Source organism: Siniperca chuatsi, linkage group LG13 (assembly GCF_020085105.1).
Source record: "Siniperca chuatsi isolate FFG_IHB_CAS linkage group LG13, ASM2008510v1, whole genome shotgun sequence".
NCBI lineage: Eukaryota > Metazoa > Chordata > Actinopteri > Centrarchiformes > Sinipercidae > Siniperca > Siniperca chuatsi.
The window spans coordinates 7,535,773-7,556,558 of record NC_058054.1 but is presented as its reverse complement, the minus strand read 5'-3'; the positions used below and the strand labels follow the sequence as shown (position 1 = coordinate 7,556,558).

Here is a 20,786-nt window from a genome sequence, read left to right as displayed (position 1 = left end):
TTTCATCGTGAGCCAGATGCATTCATGACAGTTGTAATTACAGTATATCAAATTTTATTGTCTATCCAACAATAGTGATCCCTTATGGTTTGTCAAACAATATGCAACTGCTGCGAACAGTTAACATCAGTGGATGACACTAATCAAGTCATTATTTAAATTCAGTTTGACAGTGATTTAAATAGTGCAGTTACATTAATGCGAGTGCATTTATTTAAGACATTGGATTGCAATTGATCCCATTCCAGACACAGCCTTCAAAATGGCTTATTTAGGAAATAACTTTCTTTCATACTGAGCCATGTCTCTGTATAAAAATGTCTTACAGCATATGATTTTTCATGGTGAAATAAATTACAGAAAAAAATAGGTGTGCATCTCTAAATAAGCCTCATTTCATGACATGTTAACAGTGTTTACAGACTATAACAACATGAGAAACGTAAGGAATGTTGGTGGAACGTGTGTCGTCAAACTTGGCTAAAGGCATTCAGAGACGAAACCCTCTGTTCTGCTCCGTCTCTGACAGATGGACGAAAGGCTCAAGCTGAAATGTGGGCGAGCACAAAGTAAACGAACATTAGCAATGTGAACGTGGCCAAAGCTCCAACATTTTTTCACTGTGAGGCCATTTAAAATATTTTAAAAGGTTGGAGGGAAATAAAAATTGTAAATATTGGGAAAAAATATTGCTACAAATCACTATAATTACACTAATTACACAATGCTGCTGCTGTAAAATCAGCAACATTTTCACATATAAAAAAAGCCTATAAAAAGCTGTGTGATACATCTGTATATTCAAAATGACACAGCTATAAAGTGTGATTAAAACTGAGCGATTCATTTAATAGACCACTGTTGACTGTTCTGACAGAAGAACAGCATCATGAGCTTTTAAGATGCAGCTAGAGCGATCATGTCTCAGGGGGTCGTTAAAGGTTTAAACAACATCTGGAATTAATCACCAACTCTTCAGCTTTCAGGAGGCAGGTCCAGTGTTGGAAACTGCATTCCACATTTCATGGTTATCTTTACAAGATTACACTGAAACGCTGACATGTTAAATTCCTTATGTAAACCCACTTGACTGAAGTTGATGCTTTAAGACACTCCATCCGATTGCACAGCTACACCTAAGAACACTTCATCCGCCCCCGTTTGTGCTGGTTAAAGTTTGTCCAGTTTACTTCTCAGGATATTAAGAGGTGAGTTGGGGAAGGAGGGAGTGTGTGTGTGTGTGTGTGTGTGTGTGTGTGTGTGTGTGTGTTTTGGGGGGGCAGGAGCAAACTCAAAATCTTCCCTGCTTGGCGTCTCCAATGGCCCCCCAGACGTCAAAGACAAACTCATCGGGAAAGGCGAAGTCTCCGAGGGTCTCGTCTAACGCCATGGCGAATTCATCCGGGTTCTTCTTGTCACGGCCGACCTCAACCATCGTAGCAGCTGGAGAGGGAAGAACAGAATACGTCACTGAGAAACTGAAGAGCTTTTCATAAGTAACCGAGCGAGAGGATTTCCTAGCTCTTAATTAAACTTATAATGAGACCTAGCCCCATCTGTGACGTCAGCACTCTGTATGTTTGGTCTCATAGCGTTCCATATACAAAACCATAATTTTTTAAAAATGTTTTATTCATGATCTCACAGATGTCTACTGTCTGCCCTGAATAATAAAATCTTTGACCGGGTCAAAACCAACGTTTAAAACCAATATTTCCACAGCTCCGGCCTGCAGAGTAGAGCGGAGTGGCATGATAAAATAATGTTTTGTTTTAGAGAACGCTATGTGACTAAATCATGGAGTAACATACAGACTGAGGTCACAGATAGGGCTACCTGTGGCCTAAATCACTAGGCTGGAACAGGATATTAACCCCTCAAATCATTTACTCTAAATTAATATTAATGAAGCCACTCAAGACTAATTAGTATGCAAAATATCAGCTACATTCTTTAAGACCTCTGACACAAAAATTACTTTGAACCAAATCACTTAAAGTACATGTATTCTAGAAAGACTTAGCAATTAACCTTAGATAATTATTTTGCAGCTACATCAAGTATGACAAAATGCAGACATCGGAGTGCTGGGTCATCGTACTTGCACTTGCTCATGAATATTTATACTCACCTAGTTCAGTGTCTCTGATGCCCATGTAGCTCTCCAGGAGGTCATCCACTTTCTTAACTGCCTTCTCCTCAAATTCTGTTGGCTAGAAAACACAAACAACTCAATCATTCAGTTCCCCAGTTTTACTGTATTTTGTTGGCTCATTGTTGTAATGTTCTTGCACAACACTTCCCAGGATGTTTCAGCAAAATATGATAAGGAGATCGGTGATTTATTATTCCAGATTTCATTGATGAGGGGGACAAATAGTACATGTGGATGTAGAGCATTGTAACATCTTATGTGGGTGTTTTTTTGTTATCTGTGTGTATCTTCAACAGAGAGAACCTTTAAGATTACATCGGGTGCATAAAAAGAAGGAGTCTTCATCATAAAAGCTCTCTTTCCCAGTATAGGGGATAGACATCAACAATACAAACGTCAGAGTACAATGATATGGTCTTCCACTGACACACTTAAAGAAACTTACCTCCTCCTCTACAGTAGCTGGGCCCTTGGAGCGAAGTCTCAGAGTACCCCTCCCTGTGCCGATCTTGTTGTCACTGGCAGGTTTGGCACCCTTTGACCTGGGCTCAAGCATTTCTGTCAATCAGGAGGGAAACAATATCACAGAAAGTCTTTTTGCAAACTGCCCCGTTTATAACCACAAGTGAACATTATAAAAACGACCAGTTGTGGTTTGTATAAGCTATTCGTGGTCCTGAAAGAAAACCACACCACAATGTTCGACCAAGGTATAATTTGACCTTTTTAAAAGCACGTAGACACGCATTTCAATATTTTTTGATTTTCTTATCATGCAAATGTTCCTGTAAATGCACAAAATGATGTCATGTGCTCTGGTGTCCTGGCCCCCCATGCTGAGAAACACTGCAGCACAGGATTCTGCCCGGATGTGTCTAGTAACTGAATCCTGAAGGGGAATCTTGTCCTTTTACAATGTGGGTCATTTATGTAACATGCTGATGTGTCTGTATCAGTGTTTTCATCACCTACACCTTTTCTGTATCTTGTTTCTTACTCACCAAAGGCCTTCATCGGCTCGACCAGTTTGAGGGTGAAGGATTTGTCTCTGGGCAGCTCTTTAAGCATGCGGGCGACCTCATAATGCCGTGTCCCGATGATGTTGCGTCCGTTAATGCACTCTACGTGGTCACCCACACAGATCACCTTCACCCCGTCCACAACACTGCCCTCTTTGATACGCTGCCATACGGACAGAGGAGAGGAGAACAGAAAATGGATTAAAGAAGTCAACGACAAATATAATTAAAAGACAGCAAAATTACATTATACATTTATGAAGTGCCACACAAAAAGGTTTTTCCGAGACAAAAATACAGATCAAAAAAAGAGCAAACAAACCAAGAGAGTGTGTGGTTGTGTGTGAACAAAATATCCTGGGCAATACTTAAGGAGTCTAATGTATTTGCTCTTTCATCACGTTATACCAGATAATCACTTTTCTCTTCACTGATGCGAAACCACTTGACTTGGCAGAACACACATATAGTTATCAAAAATGCTTCAATGGAAAGCTAAATAACATGTTTATTTCTGTACAAGACTTCAAAAGCTTTAAAAAAGGAAACAAACATTTGTGATGCAAATATATCCGCTGTTCCAGCTTAGGAGCATCTGCACTCCATGGGTTTGAGAGTTTTTGAATATGAATGATACTTTCTGGTCTGGTATCGGAAGCCCGATATTTCATAGGGAAGGTGTTCATTTCACACATTTTCTTTTTCAGGCAGACCTGGTAAACGCTTCCTGACCTACATTTTGCCTCATAAACCTCACAACCTCGACTATATACTGCATGAGAAGGTGTAAAACAGTCCTGATGCGATAGAAACGCTGCATTAGGCTGGACTTTTCATGATCTTAAATTGTTAAAGAAGTTTAGATGATGAATTGGGAAGAGATATAGTGGTTTAATTTTCCAGACAGCAAAAGGTTAAACTTGAAATAATCCGTAAATGTTGGCCGGACCTGTTTGACACGGTCTTCAAAGATGCAGCATCTCTTTAATAAATATACATACTACAACAGCATCAGGAACACTGACCCAAGGCTTTAGTGTTTAAACACTAAACACTGTCAGGTAATCTGGATGCAGTGCTGTTTCAGCATCACATGATGGCACATGTGAGCACTTTGTTATGGTGGAGTAAGATGACTGAGACCAAATAAGCTCATTAGACCAGTCTACATCAGCAGGAAACACTTGTCTGACTGATATTTCACTTTACTTATTAAACTTGCATTTTATTTAGTACTTTTCTTGCATAACATAATTGGTATTATATGGGAGTAAAGCTGAAAGAATTAGATGATTATTTGATTAGTCAAAAAACAGAAGATTAACCAATGAAGCCTGATATTAAGTTAATCTTTTAGGTTTATTTCCATGTAAAAAAATAAAAAAACATTTATTAGTCTTAAAAGTGGATTTTTCTTGTTTTTCTGTGGCTCATATCTTGTTAATGAATTACCTATGGTTTTAAATCCACATAAAATCAACTGTAGACTTTATTTTTGGGCCCTGGTAAGATATGATGGGCAGTCTATATTATTTTTTAATGTATTTAAACTAAATGATCATTTGATTAACTGAAAAACTAATGAATAGATTTATGATGAAAATGGTTGTTAGTTGCATGTATACAGTACGTACATGTGACCTGACCTGATTTTTTTTTAAACACAACTTTGGCTGACAAAAGCAAAAACCATTGTTGAAATTACTTTGGGGATAGTTTAAACCAATAAACGCAGCTTACTGTTTATATTAATCCTAATCCTTAACATGACTTAATTTCTGATATTGGAATGAGCAAAATAAATGTTAAGACAGCCACTAACGTATTGCTACACATGACATTACAGTAAGTTTACCAAATAAACAAAATACAATAAACACAACAGAAATTCCAAATAATTCCCATGTCTAACAAGCCTAACTTTGTGCCTACCCATGTATTTACTTAGTATGTTATATAACTCGAGACCACTGTGAATCAAGGGGTGAAATAAAAGGTTGATGTTGATGTGTTCAGGGTGAGAATTTCTGTTTCTCCTTACCTTTATGAAAGCGTATCCCGCTCCGTTGTCTGTGATGGTGAGGCCCAGAGCATCTTCAGATTTATAAACTTCCACCTCCTTCTTGATCCCTTTAATGTGGGCGAAGATAAAATCCTCAAGGCCGATCTGGCCCCCCAGCAGCTTGTCCATGTCAATCTTGTGGGTGTTGAGGGTGCAGAACATTATCTGTACACACACAGACATGTAGCAGGCAGATATAGTACATTACAAATGTGCAAATAAAAAGACATATACTCAAAAAATACACACATTTGATAAGACTGAGCTAAAAACGTGGCTAAAAACAACTTTGACTATATAAAATCTTTCTAATAGACACTGAATAAAATGAAAATAGACTATTAATCATTTGTCTTTTAGAAAAAAATAATAAAAGAGGCCCTACTGTGATGGAAAACCCCAGAAACATCTGCATCTTTTATACACGATCAAAAAAAGAATCCCTGTTTTTAGTCACAGCCTGAAAACTGAGCCAGATTCAAAAATAAAAGTGTAGATGACAGAGCACTGCCTCAGTATGCTAAATACAGGAATCATCAGGGAGCTCCGTCTTTTTTGCAGCAGCCAAGTTATGCAGTTATGCCCTCTTCCAACCCCACGGTTTCATTAGTGTGTGTTGTGTGCATCTAACAGAGCTGAGGTTGGGCCGGCCTGTGATGAAGCAAATGGTGGAAAATGACCTTTCCTCCTGTGCCAGAAATATTGAAATCTGGCTTCACACCTTGTGGCTGCCACGTCTTGGCAGGACAGAGAGAGGGAAATGTGATCAGCGGGAACACGATACACAAGTGGCATGATTTAACGGCACTTTAAACAGAGACTGGACGGTGAAACGCAGGAGGAGGAGACTGGTGGATGTGAACCATTTATTCCGCTCTAACTCACTCAGACAGTCAGTGAAGCTATTAATTTTTCTATTTACTCAGATAAACATACTCTGTTATGCCCATATGCAAGTTCTGCATCCAACTTTGTGGGATCAGCTTCCTAATAGGGCTTTGAGAAATACCGAGCCAGGATTTAGTGGCTGACTTCCGGGTTGAACTGTAGAAAGGGATTGATTCGTACTGGTTCATCAGGAGGATGACCTTTGTGCACCAATCAGGCTCTGGCAGCGAGGCCTGCCTTGTTTTTTCTGTGTACCAACAGGCGCTGTTCACACACACACACACACACATTAGCAGACATGGCCTCATGTGTTGCCTTGGGTTACCAGACTATAAAAGAATGGGATTATAATGGAGGGAGGCCGCTAGGGGAGAAGGGCAAAGAGAGAAAGAGAGTATAGAGGACAGGAGGAGGCGATGTCTCAGGCAAGGGAGGTGTGTACTGTAGCTGAATTGATGGCTCTCTTCCTTTCTTTTTCCATAACAGACACCACCCCCTTGCCTCCCCTCCAGGCCAGGGCATTACCCAAGAGCGAGTGGGTGGAACAGCAGTGGACGCCTACACCCAGTTACCAAGGCTGCCGACTACATTAAGCTGCTTCTCTGCGACGCAGGCAGCTCTCAGCACTCCTCTCCTCCTGCTGGGCTGACAGCCACAGTGTGTTCACACCGCCGGGTGTAGCTAGGATGCAGCGAGCAGCGTCACACACTGCAGTGACTGCCTCTCCTCTCACGACCTGACTCACAACAGATACTACACCTCCCACTGACCAAAGCTCTCGATAACCACATGGGAAAGGGCAAGTGAAAGGAGAGGCACTGCAGTCTGTTCAGCATCACCCAAGACAGAGCTAGTCATGGGTCAGTGCTTTCAAAAAAGGAATAAAAACATATGAGAGGAGAATAAACATACTAAATCAGATTTAAAATTGAGTTTGGAGCTAATATTCACGTACTACTTTGTATAAATGCAGATGCAGGGTTACCCACATCATTATTTTATAATGGAAGCACCCAGCCTTGCCTAAAGAAGAAATAAAACCCTCCATTAATGTCAGAAGAAGTTATTACGTTGTTATGACATTAATTAATAGGCATATCAGAGACATGTTTTATGACATATAAAAATACTCTTTTTTGAATAATAGTTTGTATCTTGTATTGTTTTTCCACAAAAATCCAGTATGCAAGTAAGTATGCAAATATTTTCAGAAAAAAAAACAACAACCCACAAGTGTTTGTCGTAGAGACACTCACACGCTCAACCCGTAAAAATAGAAACATGGATCTTCTCTCATGGGCTGGGCCTGATGAAGCACATTGTTGTTGTGAGTGTTAATAAAAAGATCCTTGATCCGTTGATTATATTACATATTGGCTCAGTGTGCAGTCTCTACCACCTCTAACACTTGTGGGGGGGGTTTCTGGTTACGTGTTCATCAGTTCATGCAGTTGTAAGCAGTTTATGCAGTTGTAAGCAGTTTCAGCTCTGCACATGCTGGGCACAAAGCTCTCTCTTCTCTTTTTCTCGCAAATATTTTCATTTCAGAGGACACAAGACGTCCCCTACTATCACTGTGAAGTCTACTCTCAGCGGAAGGGGACTTTAAGGTTCAGGGAAAACGAGCAGTGGCTGTTACATCACACGCCGAAGGCCATGTATTTAATAAATGAGGCAACTGTTTAAATCGTCATCTAGTAATTACACTGATAGTGAGATGAGATGCGTCGGGATCTGTCTGATTCAGCACAGCAGGCGATTGTTTGATTAATCACACGACACGTTCGCTTCGTAGTAATTCAAAGCAAAGGTGGAATGTAACTAAGTATTTGTACTTATGTACTGTACTTAAGTACAATTCTGAGCTATTTGTACTTAACCATTTTAAACTGCTTAATACTTCAAACTCCATTACATTTCAGAGGGTAATATTGTACTTTTTATTCCATTTATTTGACATCTAAAGTTATAAGTTTGTAAATCAAGATTTTACACACATAATATATGATATGATGCCTTTTTATTGATAAACTACACAACAGTATATGAAAGTTATAATAATAAATTATCTCCACTTTGACAATCTACAACATTAAAATGATTTTTACACATGAATGCATATATAATAGTAACACAATAATATTATGCTCTGCATAATGAGCCCTGAATATCCCCCCAGGGGATTAATAAAGGTTTATCTTATCTTACTTCTACACTTTTACATTTAAAATTTGGAATAGTGGCCTTTTACTTGTAATGGAGTATATTTTACATTGTGGTATTTTTTACATTTACCTAAGTAAAGCAGATTCAAATATTGGGTGACAACACTTACCACCTCCACTAACCAATTTCCTGGGGGAAACCCTGAAATGCATTTGTTTTCTAGTTTTTAAAATAGAATTCATTACTTTGTAACAAATGGTTTTAATCTAACCACTAGGGCTGAAACGATTAGACAATTAATGGATGAATCGATCGAGACAATTAACCACCTTGTCGTTTTGGACTGTTGGTCGGACAAAACTAGACATGTGAAGACGTAACCTTGGGCTCTGGAGAATTTAAAGGGTTATTTTTTGTGATTTTCTGACATTTTATAGACTGATTAATCTATTAATCGAAAAATAATTCTCACCACCAAAGGAGCACCTGTGTATTAACCTGTGTAAGTAATTTCTTTTGACTGTACCAGTGCAGACTGCAACATAACAATTCAATTGTGAACTTAAAAAATAACCTTTTTATTGCAGTTTTGTTCTCTTGCCACACACAATAGCTCCGCAGCTCTAAAAATATACTGCAATTCAAGAAAATGAGAGCGATTTGTAAAGCAGACATGGTACAGTATAATAATACAAGTACTGGTATTGAATCTTTGAAATCTCCACCTACATGTATTCTCTACAGAAATCACTTCTCCTGCCTGTGTTTGAAGAAAGTAAAGGCTAGATAAATACAGCCTTTAATTGGATCTGCCTCTGAATTATGCACTGCATTAAAACAGTGTTGACTAAAAGCTTGGGAAACCGGTTTCTTTGGCAACTGAACCGTTGTCCATTTACAGCCTCTTCAACAGATCCTTTAATGGCAAAAAAGAAGGTTAGAAAGATTAAACAGAGAGTATCGTGCTTACAATGGGGAATTACTAATGTGTAACAGTGGAATAATATTTTTTTCCCCATTTCCTGTCTTCATCTACTATTATTTCTGTGTCGGGTGTTTTTAGTAGTTAACAGGGAATGCTGATGTAAGCTGTGTGTATTGTGGTGTGGCTCTGTTTTGAACAGGATATCACATTCATCAGCATTTAAGCCAGTGTAATCATTTACCTAACTGCGGATGTGAGATTTTTTTTTAGGATGTTGACTGAGGGGTGTGCATAAAAACAGAGCTTACTATGAAAAGCCTGTTTTGAATGAACCTGACGAACTCAACCAAGAATAATGGGTTTCATAAAGAGCACATTTATTACCTGAGACATCAAGCACTGATCACATCAATTCACAGTAAAGAAAACAGATATGTAAAGAAAAAAAACTGTGATGTTCACTGCGACAAAGCAGCAAATAATAAATATATAATATGAAGAGTAAAATATTACAGCAAAAACTAACAAAAACAGAGCAGCAAACAAAGCTGGCAGCATGTTGTTAGCTCAGTTTGTTTTAGAGTAATATGAATTTTCTTTGTTTATTTGCTGAAAATTAAAGTACAAGGTATACAAACAACATGACATTAAACAACTTTAAAGTATCAAATAGGACCACCGCCAGGTAATTCATTTTATAGCAGAACAATAAGACTAACTAAAAGTTCTCAGTTGGATTTTGATATTTGGTTTGTACATGTGACATAACAGCCTCCATATGGTGGAAATAAGGTTAAAATATCTTCAGATTGGCTGTCTGCCTTATTCGTGTGTTTAATAGACTGAATTCTGGGTGTCTTTAATTCCATTTAAGTGACATTTAAAAAGGAACAAATTGTGAAAAAGCGACTCACTATGAGGCTGTAGTCAGGGATCGAAGATGTTTATTAACTTTATTTTAATTGCAGTGCATTTAACACACACATATCTTGACTGGAATACTGTGCAAGATACTTCAGAAGATATGAGCGCAGAGTTTAGGTATGTAATAAGTGCAGCTTATGTTGAAATGTGACAGTTTTACTCTGGCAGATTGATTGTGACACTTGTTCAGCCTGAGGTGAAGCTAAGCCTGAAAAACTAACCTGACGAGGACCAGGCTAGTCTGGCGGGATGAGTTTCCATGGAGACTAAGGTCAGACTTTAAACCTCCTTCATGAAACAGAAATTTATGATAATAAGCCTGATTTAACTGCTAAGCTTGATTTCTGAAACACTCCTCTGGATGCACCAAGAAAACACTGAATTCCATGAGAATTAAACTACAGATGTTGTTGATAAAATGTATATATTATATAATATTGCAGCCTATTTAGACTATTTACAAATATTAAGGGAGGGAGAGGCCTGTGTAACAACCAGAGGTCAAACTCTCCTCCAATACATCACCACACCTACACCAGACAGGTGATAACAAATATTGTTTCTCCTGTTTTATCCGTGGTTATTTTGTCTCCATTTGTTTCACCATCGTCACATCGATCCTCAGAGAGAACGAACCTGCAGTTGTTGTTCTGCAGGCTGCGGCGCCTCGACAACGCTTTCTTCTGCATCGCTGCTGGTAAACAACCACTTAAATCACTATAAAACCAGATCCAGTCCAGTCAGTGGTGAGCACGCACACACACACACACACACACACCTGGAGTCTGTTTCTGCAGCTTCACACACTCCTAGTTAGCATCGCGTTTGTTTCTCACGGGCATGTGGCGCGCACACAGTCACACAGGGAGAGTTCATGCTCATTTGCTTGTCACATGTGTAATGAAGCACAATTACCAGTAACCACATGTTCACTAGAATCATGTTGCAGGATAATTTCAGAACGTGTTATTAGGCACTAATACAATATAACTGGGCCTATTTACTACGCAAGGAAATAATGGTGGTTTTTAACTGGTCAAAAAAACATTTAAGATTATAGTGAAAAAACACAGATTTTTTTTGATCAAGTAGACGTATAAATAAACTTTGCTTTCCTTTCTAATAAAATAAAATAAGCCAACTAATCATTTATTTGAAAGAGCACACCATTGGTTTGTATGTTTTAGCCCATGTTCAGCACATCACATGTACTTAACAACACTTATTAGACTTTCTGCAAACAATGCTGTTTGACATTTTAACATGTATTTTTCTAGCTATTGGTTTCCATTCATTTCAGTAAGAAAATCAATAAGCAGACTCTTGGAACTTGTTTAAATGGTTTAGTTGAGCATTCTCTGGTTGCAGTTTCTGAAATGTAAGGATTTGCTGCTTTTCTCTGTCAGCACGTGCGCCTGCAGCACTGTGTGTCGGACAGCGTGGTCAGCAACACTGGGGCCCCTCAGGGGACTGTCCGCTCTCCCTTCCTCTTCACCATCTACACCACAGACTTCAGCTACCACACAGAGTCCTGCCACCTTCAGAAGTTTTCTGATGACTCTGCTGTGGTGGGATGTATCAGCGGTGGTGATGAGACGCAGTACAGGGCTGTGGTGGGGAACTTTGTCTCATGGGGTGAGCAGAACCATCTGCAGCTCAATGCAACAAAGTCTAAGGAGCTGATTGTGGATCTACGGAGGGCCAAGGCACCAGCGACCCTGGTTTCCATCCAGGGGGTCAGTGTGGACATTGTGGAGGACTACAAGTACCTGGGAGTACACTTGGATAACAAACTGGACTGGGCTAAGAACACTCAAGCTGTTTACAGGAAGGGCCAGAGCTGCCTCTGTTTTCTGAGGAGGCCGAGGTCCTTCAACATCTGCCGGACAATGCTGAGGATGTTTTATGGGTCTGTGGTGGCCAGTGCTATCCTGTATGCTGTTGCATGCTGGGGCAGCAGGTTGAGGGTAGCGGACGCCAACAGACTCAATAAACTGATCCGTAAGGCCAATGACATTGTGGGGGTGGAGCTGGACTCTCTGGCGGTGGTGTCAGAGAGGAGGATGTTGGCCAAACTACATGCCATCTTGGACAGTGTCTCCCACCCGCTCCATGACGTGCTGGTCAAACAAAGGAGTACCTTCAGCGGAAGACTCATCCACCAAAATGCACCACAGAGCGCCACAGGAAGTCATTCCTGCCTGTGGCCATCAAACTCTTTAACTCCTCCCTCTAAGGGTTAGTCTTAACTGGACATTGATCATTACATCTCCGCCATAATTGAATAATTGTGCAATATTCTGTGTACTACTCCTGTGCAATATTAGTTTTCCCTTGTTAGTTTTTCTTATTTATTGTTATTGATATTATATACCTCTATTACTCTTGACAGTATATGCACCTCTGCTTATTACTATTACTTATTTGGTTACATTGTATTATTATACTGTACTTTCATCATCAACCGGTAAACCCACTTGGTACTCGACACTTAGTTTATCTTATACTTATACCGACCTGATACTTAATTTATTTTCTGACCTGTTTTATAGTGTATCATATTTTTTGCTAGTACTTTCTCCTGTGTGCACTGACATAAAGGCGAGCTGCTGTAACAAAGAGTTTCCCTACGGGGATCAATAAAATATTTCTGATTCTGATTCTGATATAATTGTAAGTGTAACTGCATCTCTTTTGAGGGGTTTTGGACTGTTGGTCAGACCAAACAAGGAATATGAAGACATCAACTTTGGCTCTGAAAACATTTTTTACTATTTTCGTACATTTTCTAGAATAATCAATTAATTGAATAATATAATTGACAGATTCATTGATAATGAAAATAATTGTTAGTTGTAGCGCTAAAGAAAACAACATCAAACGGTTTGTAGTTTTTGGAGCAGGTACATGCCTTTATGAATCTTTTGAAAACAAGGACTGTTTTGTCTGGGTGACGATATTTGTATCTATCAACTTACTATTGAACCGTATTGTGATGATATGGACTCGTTTTGCTATTGTTTTACAGAATTCTCTCAACTTAATTAATGTTGTTAATTGTTTGTTTATCATAAACAGCAAAAACACATTTCATTACACTGAACATCAATTTGATTATTAAGTAATTTTGGATACATTGGCTATGTTGTGATATACACTAAGAGGCCACTTTATTAGGTACACCTGTAAAATCTAATGTCACACAATACAACAGCTCAGCCATAAATGCTACCTTTACAAAAGATAATAATGTTCAGTTTTGATTCACACCGTCAGAGAGCAATTTAACTATGTATATTATTGGTTATAGTTTGCAGTGGTGTTGAACTGGACAGCGTTATAATGAGAGGTGTTTCCAATGTTTTGCTCACCCACCATTTGAATATAATGCAGTCCAGTACAACACCACCACTAACTACAACTTCAGTAATAAACATATAGTTGAATTAACTATGGTTCAACAAAAACTGTCCATTATAAGCTTTGTAAAGGTAGAATATGTGGCAGAGCTGTTGTACTAGATTGCATTAGATTGTACATGTTTACCTAATAAAGTGGCGAGGGAGTGTATGTTGTTTTTGGGAAAATACTATGAATATTGTGATGTTGTTTCAGTCCAAGAAATGACGTGCCCTGAAGTGTTTGCTACACTGAACTGGGTGTTGTTTCAGACTTGAGTACAAAATGGATTTAAGTCTCTTGTGCTCATATCATGATAGATAAGAAAAGCCCTCACTTAACATTCTCTACATACCCAAAAAAAAAAAAAAGATAAATCACCAATCAAGACAAACTATTTAATCTAAAAGCATGTGACATATACAACTGGGTAGCCTTAACTGTAGTCCCTCCTGACGCTTGTTTGGTTTTTACAACATCTAGGAAGTGAATGCAGGAGCCCAGCTAATACACAGACTCAAGCTCCATTAAATACGATTGTTTTACCTAATCCCCCCCTCCCCCCGATTAAGAATTGTCTGGCTGCAAACGTGGAAGTACAACTACCTGCAAAACAAGACGTGTGGTTCTGTCACTCGACCGCAGCCCATATATTCAAACTGTAGGCAAATGGTTGTGTTTCTGGTGAACAAGGGGCACTCTCACTGCAACAGGTGGACAAGAAGAAAAGCCACAGAGCCGCACCTAAAGCTCTGCAGCTGTAGGTCCAATAACCAGACTTTGACCTGAGCAGAATGAGCACATAAAAAGATCCCATTCTTCATCTGAAGACTGCAACATTGCTTTCATGTCTTTCTGGCTGAGATTGCATAGAGACTGAACTGAGTTTACATAATATATGTGTGTGTCAACTGCACTGGATGCTCTGTAAAGCCTTTACTTTCAGTGTATTTGCTGTTTGAGATGCCAGTTCTTTCACTCAGACAAATTTCTTTCCACCAGTTATGCTTTCTAAATGAAGTGACTCTGAGCTTCAGTATAACATAAGGACTAATATCTAATTAAGGCACAACAATAGACGCTCACAGTGAGTCCAGACATGCTTTAATGCAATGTGATGTCTGTTTGGAAGGAAATGTCTAACCTATTAGGGGAAATTAATACAAGGAAGGCAACGTCATTGTTCATTACATAATTCATATCAGGCTCAGCCAAGCACTCATGTAACCTCAGCGTCACAGAGCCACTGGTTTACAAACAACCACAGCTACGGTGTCTGGGTGGCTTCATGTGCGACTACTGTGTCCTCCAATTTACTTTAGTGTTATGCTAAATTCAAGACGCAGCATGATGGCGCAGTTACTCAATGGGTGCTGGATGGATTTGTGTTTTTCCAGCAGACATCTTCAGCTGTGTCCATTAATTCCATTAAGGCAACAGCTGTGAATTTATTTCATTACTTTACTACAGTTTAATCAAAATGCCACAGAATTGACACTGTACACAAGTGTTTGAATTCAGCAACCAAGAGGTATGGCTGTGTAAAGTCTGAGATAAACTGTTTATTATTTTAATTTTATGTAAGAATTGTTCCCAGACTGTGAAAAACTCTTTACTCCTATTTTGCTGTTTCGAAGGCAATACTTAGCCATAAAGATTCAAACAAGAGCTAAAGCAGATGGCGCACTCAAAACATGTCTGACGCTCAGTGGGAAATTTGTCTTTTCAGCACATTTTGAGTGCACACTGCATTTGACAGTTTTGTAATGAATAACATGTCGAGCACTGGACCCTCCACTTGCTCTTCATCAAACACTCACAAGTAAGGCTTGTGAGTGTTTGAGTGCTGACCCTCAGTACCGACCGAAATGTGTCCGTAGCATTGAGTATCAAAAACAATCAAGTATCAAAAGTTGGCATCAAATGCTCGGCCAGAGTCTTAGCTTTGTTTTTTTATTCACTTATCAGGTATTTCAGGTATTTTATAGGTGTGCTAATTGTATTTAGGAAACGTTCTTGTTCAGCTTGTGTTACAACATGTTACACTGATGCACTGAAAGATTTGGCACGTTTTGTTAAATGAACACATTATTATTCTGGTATAGGCTCAGAAACTTGGGTTTCATACTGGCACCTGTATCGAAAATGTGAAACACTACCCTGCAGAAATCAAATTCCTGTGACTGACAGAAGTTTATGCAGCACTTTAATGCTTCGGATGTGTGTATTTATGTTCCGTGAGCTCACGAAGAAGTAACTGATTATAAGCATTATTAGTATTATTAGACTGCAAATTAACCGCATGTTATGAATAATGACTAACAGATACAGGACGAAAAAGAGGCGTCTTGTACAGTAGCCAAATGATTCAAGGCTTTTTGCTGTCACACACTTTTTAATGGACTTAATGAACTGACAAAGTACATGGAGTAGGATACAAGCATTTTTAACAGCTTTAGACCTATTGATCAGGGAAAATACTCGTGCTGATGTGCATACGTGTTACCGTGGTTACCAAATGATTTGCATAAATACATAACGTTACATGACTTATACAGATCAATTATAAGATCGGCTCCTGAACAGATTTCACGATCAGCATATGGATTTATTAGTAGTTCAGCTTTTAAAATAATGCTAAAATCACATATCCGCTATCATAAAATGCTGTGGTTGGTTCGTTTGCTTGCTTGCTTTTACACCACAAATGAACGACACCAGAGTCCACTTGACAGCGGACCAAGACCCACCTTTCCAAGCGGTCTCGGTTTGGTTGTTTGGTCCACATCGGGGTTTGATTGACAGCTTTCACATCAGCCCAAATGAACCGCACTAATCGGGCAAACGCACCAGGGTTCGTTTTAACTGAACCAAACAGGTCAGGTGTGAAAGCACCCTCAGTAGGATGACAGAAAAGTACAATTTGGGTATTGGTAGCAAAACTTAGGTATCATATTGGCACCAGTACCCAGCCCTACTTGCAGGTATCCATTAAAAATTAGACTTCTTACTTTAAAAGCTGTGTTTTGTTGGGAAACAAGGTATTCATCTGACAGCGCCGATATCTAGTCCTGTGTGACACAGGTCACGTCCAGTCAACACGGGCACCACCGTCACATGGGCAGAGTGAGGTTTGGTGTTGTTAATGGAGGGAGGAGGCCCTGGGCAGAGCTGCTCCCCTGGGTCCTCTGGGACCCCTCTGGCTGTGGCTGGGACAAGTTATCTGGTTAGACTTTGAGGCTATGCCCACTGAGCCGGACGCGAGGGACTTCCTGTGGTAAAAACTGTGGAGTCCAACAACTAACATTATCACATCACACCGTCTGTCTGTTTCGCGGTCTTTCTGTGTCTGTCTTTGTCTCTGTGTAACTATCAGTGCCACATTTCTGAATAGGCCAGTATCCTCAGTGGCACACATACTTATCTACACCAAAAAAAGCCAATGTGATATAACAGCTTAACGGGACAGACTGATATGTTGACATTAGGGTTGTTATTTTTCAAGCTTTGATACATTATTTCAACAGGGAACATTTTTCCCATGATGCTGCAACTACAAAAATAAACACCAATGTTATTCTTTACTGATCCCTGTGGTACTGATCTTCTCTTGTCACCCTTCACATAGGGGTCAGAGGTAAAGCTCAGCTACAGAACAACACTCCTAGAGCTGGTACAAGATCAATGCCTTGCTTAAAAGACACGTTCGCAGGGCAGTGCTTGTAGAAATGGAGGTTTGAATCCGGTCTACCAACGCAACCTGCTGAAAATCTGCTAAAATCCCAAATCACTTTAGCTCCTCTGTAGTACTGTGATTGTCGTTAGGAAAAGAACACGCTGCGAGGCAGTTTCTGTACTAAAAACAAGTCTAGACAGAAAGAGAACAGTCCTAATGAGTGTCATTGACAGACATGATGGAACAAATACCCATAGAAAATCAGAATCAGGTTTATTTCCAAGTAGGTTTGCACATACAAGGAATTTGCCTTGGTATTTTGGTGCATGACAATAAACATGGTAAGAGAAAATAAAAAAGTAAAAAGTACTGCAAAAGTCAAGAAACATAACTAGAAAATAGAAACATTTACAGTAAAAATGGCTGGTGTGCCATTCAGAGAATAAACTGCCAAGTTTGAGCCTCATTAAGGATATTTTCAACCATCAAATCAGGAAGACAGGGAAGCAGCCCTCCACTTATCACATGTACATTTACAGTATACGTGAAGTCCTGTATTGTGTGCTTTGTGTACCAACGCCACTGAGACAAATTCTTTTCCAATTATTGCACTTGTTGAATGAAGCGACTATATCTCTGAGCTTCAAGAAGGGAAGGAAGGTCACATCTCCAGCTCCAGCAGCACACCAGGCTGATAACAGGCTGCCCCGCCGGCCTATCTAGTCACATTCAGGCTGACAAAAGCCAAACATGTCACTCACACTTTCCTTTGAAAGGAATGAAGACAAGACACAGATCTGTCTCAGTCTTGCAGGGTTAAAGGTGTGCAGGCTGGAAGAGAGTTGGCAGGGCGTGCCTTTACAAACACCAACCAGCTGTGACACAGGGCAATCAAAGTTGACTTTAAATGGCCACCACAGGGCTAATCTCTTAGAAAAGCCACTTATAAAAACTGTTTAATCAGAATCAGAAATACTTAATTGATCCCCGAGGGTAAACTCTTTTGTTACAGCAGCTCACTATCACGTCAGTGCACAAAGGAATAGAAGTACTAAGCAAAAAATATAATACACTATAATACAGGTCAGATAAATTAAGTACTAAGTGGGTATAAGTATAAAATTAAAATAAATACAAAGTGGATTTACCAAACATTTACACAAACCTTTACTGCAACTATTCATCTTTCAGATTCTTTACTTAAGTAAAAGTAGCGTTACCACAGAGTAAAAATAATCCATTACAAGTATTTAAAAATGTACTTAAGTATTATCAGCAAAATGCACTAGAGGGTCAAAAGTAAAAGTACTCGTTCTGCAGAAAAATGGCCCTTGCAATTGATATATTATTCTATATTACAGTATTAGATTGTTGTTTCTGATGTGTCAATGAGTGAGTAGCATTTTACTATTGTAGCTGGTCAAGGTGGAGCTAGTTTTAATTACTTTACATACAGTTAGGTAGTTTAGTCCAGTGGTTCCAAATTTAGGGGTCAGGCCCCCTCCTAAGGGTCGTAAGATAAGTCTGAGGGGTCGTGATATGATTAATAGGGTAAGTTGAGCTACACAAAGATGCATTTATTATTTGGACTTTTTTGTAATGTTAGCTTTTTTGATAAATAGTAATAATTATTAATAATAATTGTAATTAATAATAGATCATTTGATCTCTTTGGGCATCACACAGTTATCTAAATGAAACCATCTGTGAGGGCAAATGTTATATTTGGTGGAATTGCTGACAACTCATAGACATCTGAAATGGGACAAGGGGCCCCAGTTAGACACTGTTTGGGGTTTATTTGAAGGAGGTCACAAGCCAAAAAGGTTGGGACCCAGCGGTTTAATCTTTAACAATGGAATGTATGTTATAAGCTTATCATAATATCATTATCTTAATCTGGAAATAAAATAGTTGCCACAAATATCAAATAAATGTAGTGGGGTAACATACTGCTGGACAGCTTAATCTTTGATAATATATAAATTTACTTGTTGAATATATTATGTATTATTAATCTGAATGTGACTCTGCAAAGTAACTAAAGTTATAAAATAAATGTAGTGGAGTAAAGAGTACAATATTTGCCACTAAAATGTAGTGAAGTATAAAGTAGCATACAATGGAAATACTCAAGTAAAGTACAAGTACCTAAAAACTGTACATAAGTACAGTACCTGAGTACTTTCCAGCACTGCTTACACTTTTGTAAAAGTAGAAACAAGGGTAACTGTGAGAATACTTCATCACTTTGAGGAAAATCGAGGTTTAACACTTGAACGCAACACTTAATCACCTGCATGACTTTATCTCCCCACCCCCTCCTTTAAAAACAGGTGAGATCTTACCTCAGGTGGGCTTATATTAAACGCCTCTGCTATTTTCGCGTACAACTCCTTCACGTTGGAAAATCCCTCGATCCTGCCGGTGGGGCTTCCGTGAGCCAGCTGCGTGTGGAAGACCAGTTTGGGCCGCAGGTTGGCAGGTGGAGGCGGGAGCCCCACTCCGTTCACGGCGGATTTAGCCAAGCTCCCGGCACCTGCGTGTCCGCCGGTGACCTCCTCGTTGTCCACCAAATGCTCCTTCGTCTGTTTGTTTTTCTTCCTCCACGGTCCCAGCGGCATTGTTTTGTTTGTTTTGTTGTTGTCTTCGTTTGTTTTTCGACGTGAGAAATAAAAAGTCCGAGCCGCCGCTACAACATTGAAGTAGCTAACCTGTTGAGTTCCAAGCCCAACGGTCGTGTTGTCCTATTTACTTCCTCCTTTCCTCCGAGCTTTCCTCTATTTCTTCCGCGACCACTTTTCCCTTCCTCTCCTGCCCACGGCTTTTAGATTTGACTTTGTTCTTCGACAGTGACTCGACTGTGAATATTCAACAGGTAGGGGGTGAGCATGAGATAAACTCTGACACAACCTGCTGGCTGGTCCTCGACTAACAATAGCTACTCTGTTTGTCTCTCGGCGGCACGCAGGCGCAGTGGGACGAACCCGGGATCAACACGGTTGGAGATTCAGTCCCAGTGCACCTGTGCGCCATCACAGGTGGGGGGGTCATCACTTTAAAACAATTACTCCGGGGTTAAAGTGCAATGAAATTATACCCACACACAGAAAAACTGGTTTCTTGGTCAGGGATTAGTTAAATCCATTGGCGTAGCTACAAATTCAGAGCCCCAGGATAGACCTTTGCTTTGTACCCCCACCTCCTTTGTTGCCCCCCCAAATCATCACCACCTCTCACCCCACTAACAATAGAACTGGCTGAGTCCAAGTTAGAACCAGGTCTAAAGGAGAATATATATATATATATTTTAAAGTAAAAGGCTGAAAACCAGCAGCGGTGGAAGAAGTACTCTGAAGTATTTTGCTTAAGTAAAAGTAGCGATACCACAGTGTAGAAATACTCTGTTACAAGTAAACACCACACATTCACGTAAAAGTACAAACTTTAAGTATCAGAATATACTTTTAAGTGCCAAAAGTAAAAGTACTCATTGTGAAGAATGGCCCATTTCAGAATAATGTATGTTACCGTATTATTATAATTATGGATACATTAATGTGTATGTTACT

At 39.5% G+C, this 20,786-nt stretch overlaps 1 protein-coding gene across 1 annotated transcript; it reads right to left on the bottom strand.

The window, feature by feature from the left end:
• Positions 1–37: 37 nt before the first annotated feature.
• gipc2 (GIPC PDZ domain containing family, member 2) lies at positions 38–20,248 on the bottom strand. The gene is made up of 6 exons (XM_044219994.1): positions 19,563–20,248; positions 5,216–5,401; positions 3,157–3,337; positions 2,601–2,713; positions 2,132–2,213; positions 38–1,443 (listed from the first exon to the last, which is right to left on the bottom strand). The coding sequence occupies exons 1-6, from the start codon at positions 19,836–19,838 to the stop codon at positions 1,292–1,294; spliced, it is 990 nt and encodes a 329-aa protein (XP_044075929.1). The 5' UTR covers positions 19,839–20,248; the 3' UTR covers positions 38–1,291.
• Between the last annotated feature and the right edge of the window lie 538 nt (positions 20,249–20,786).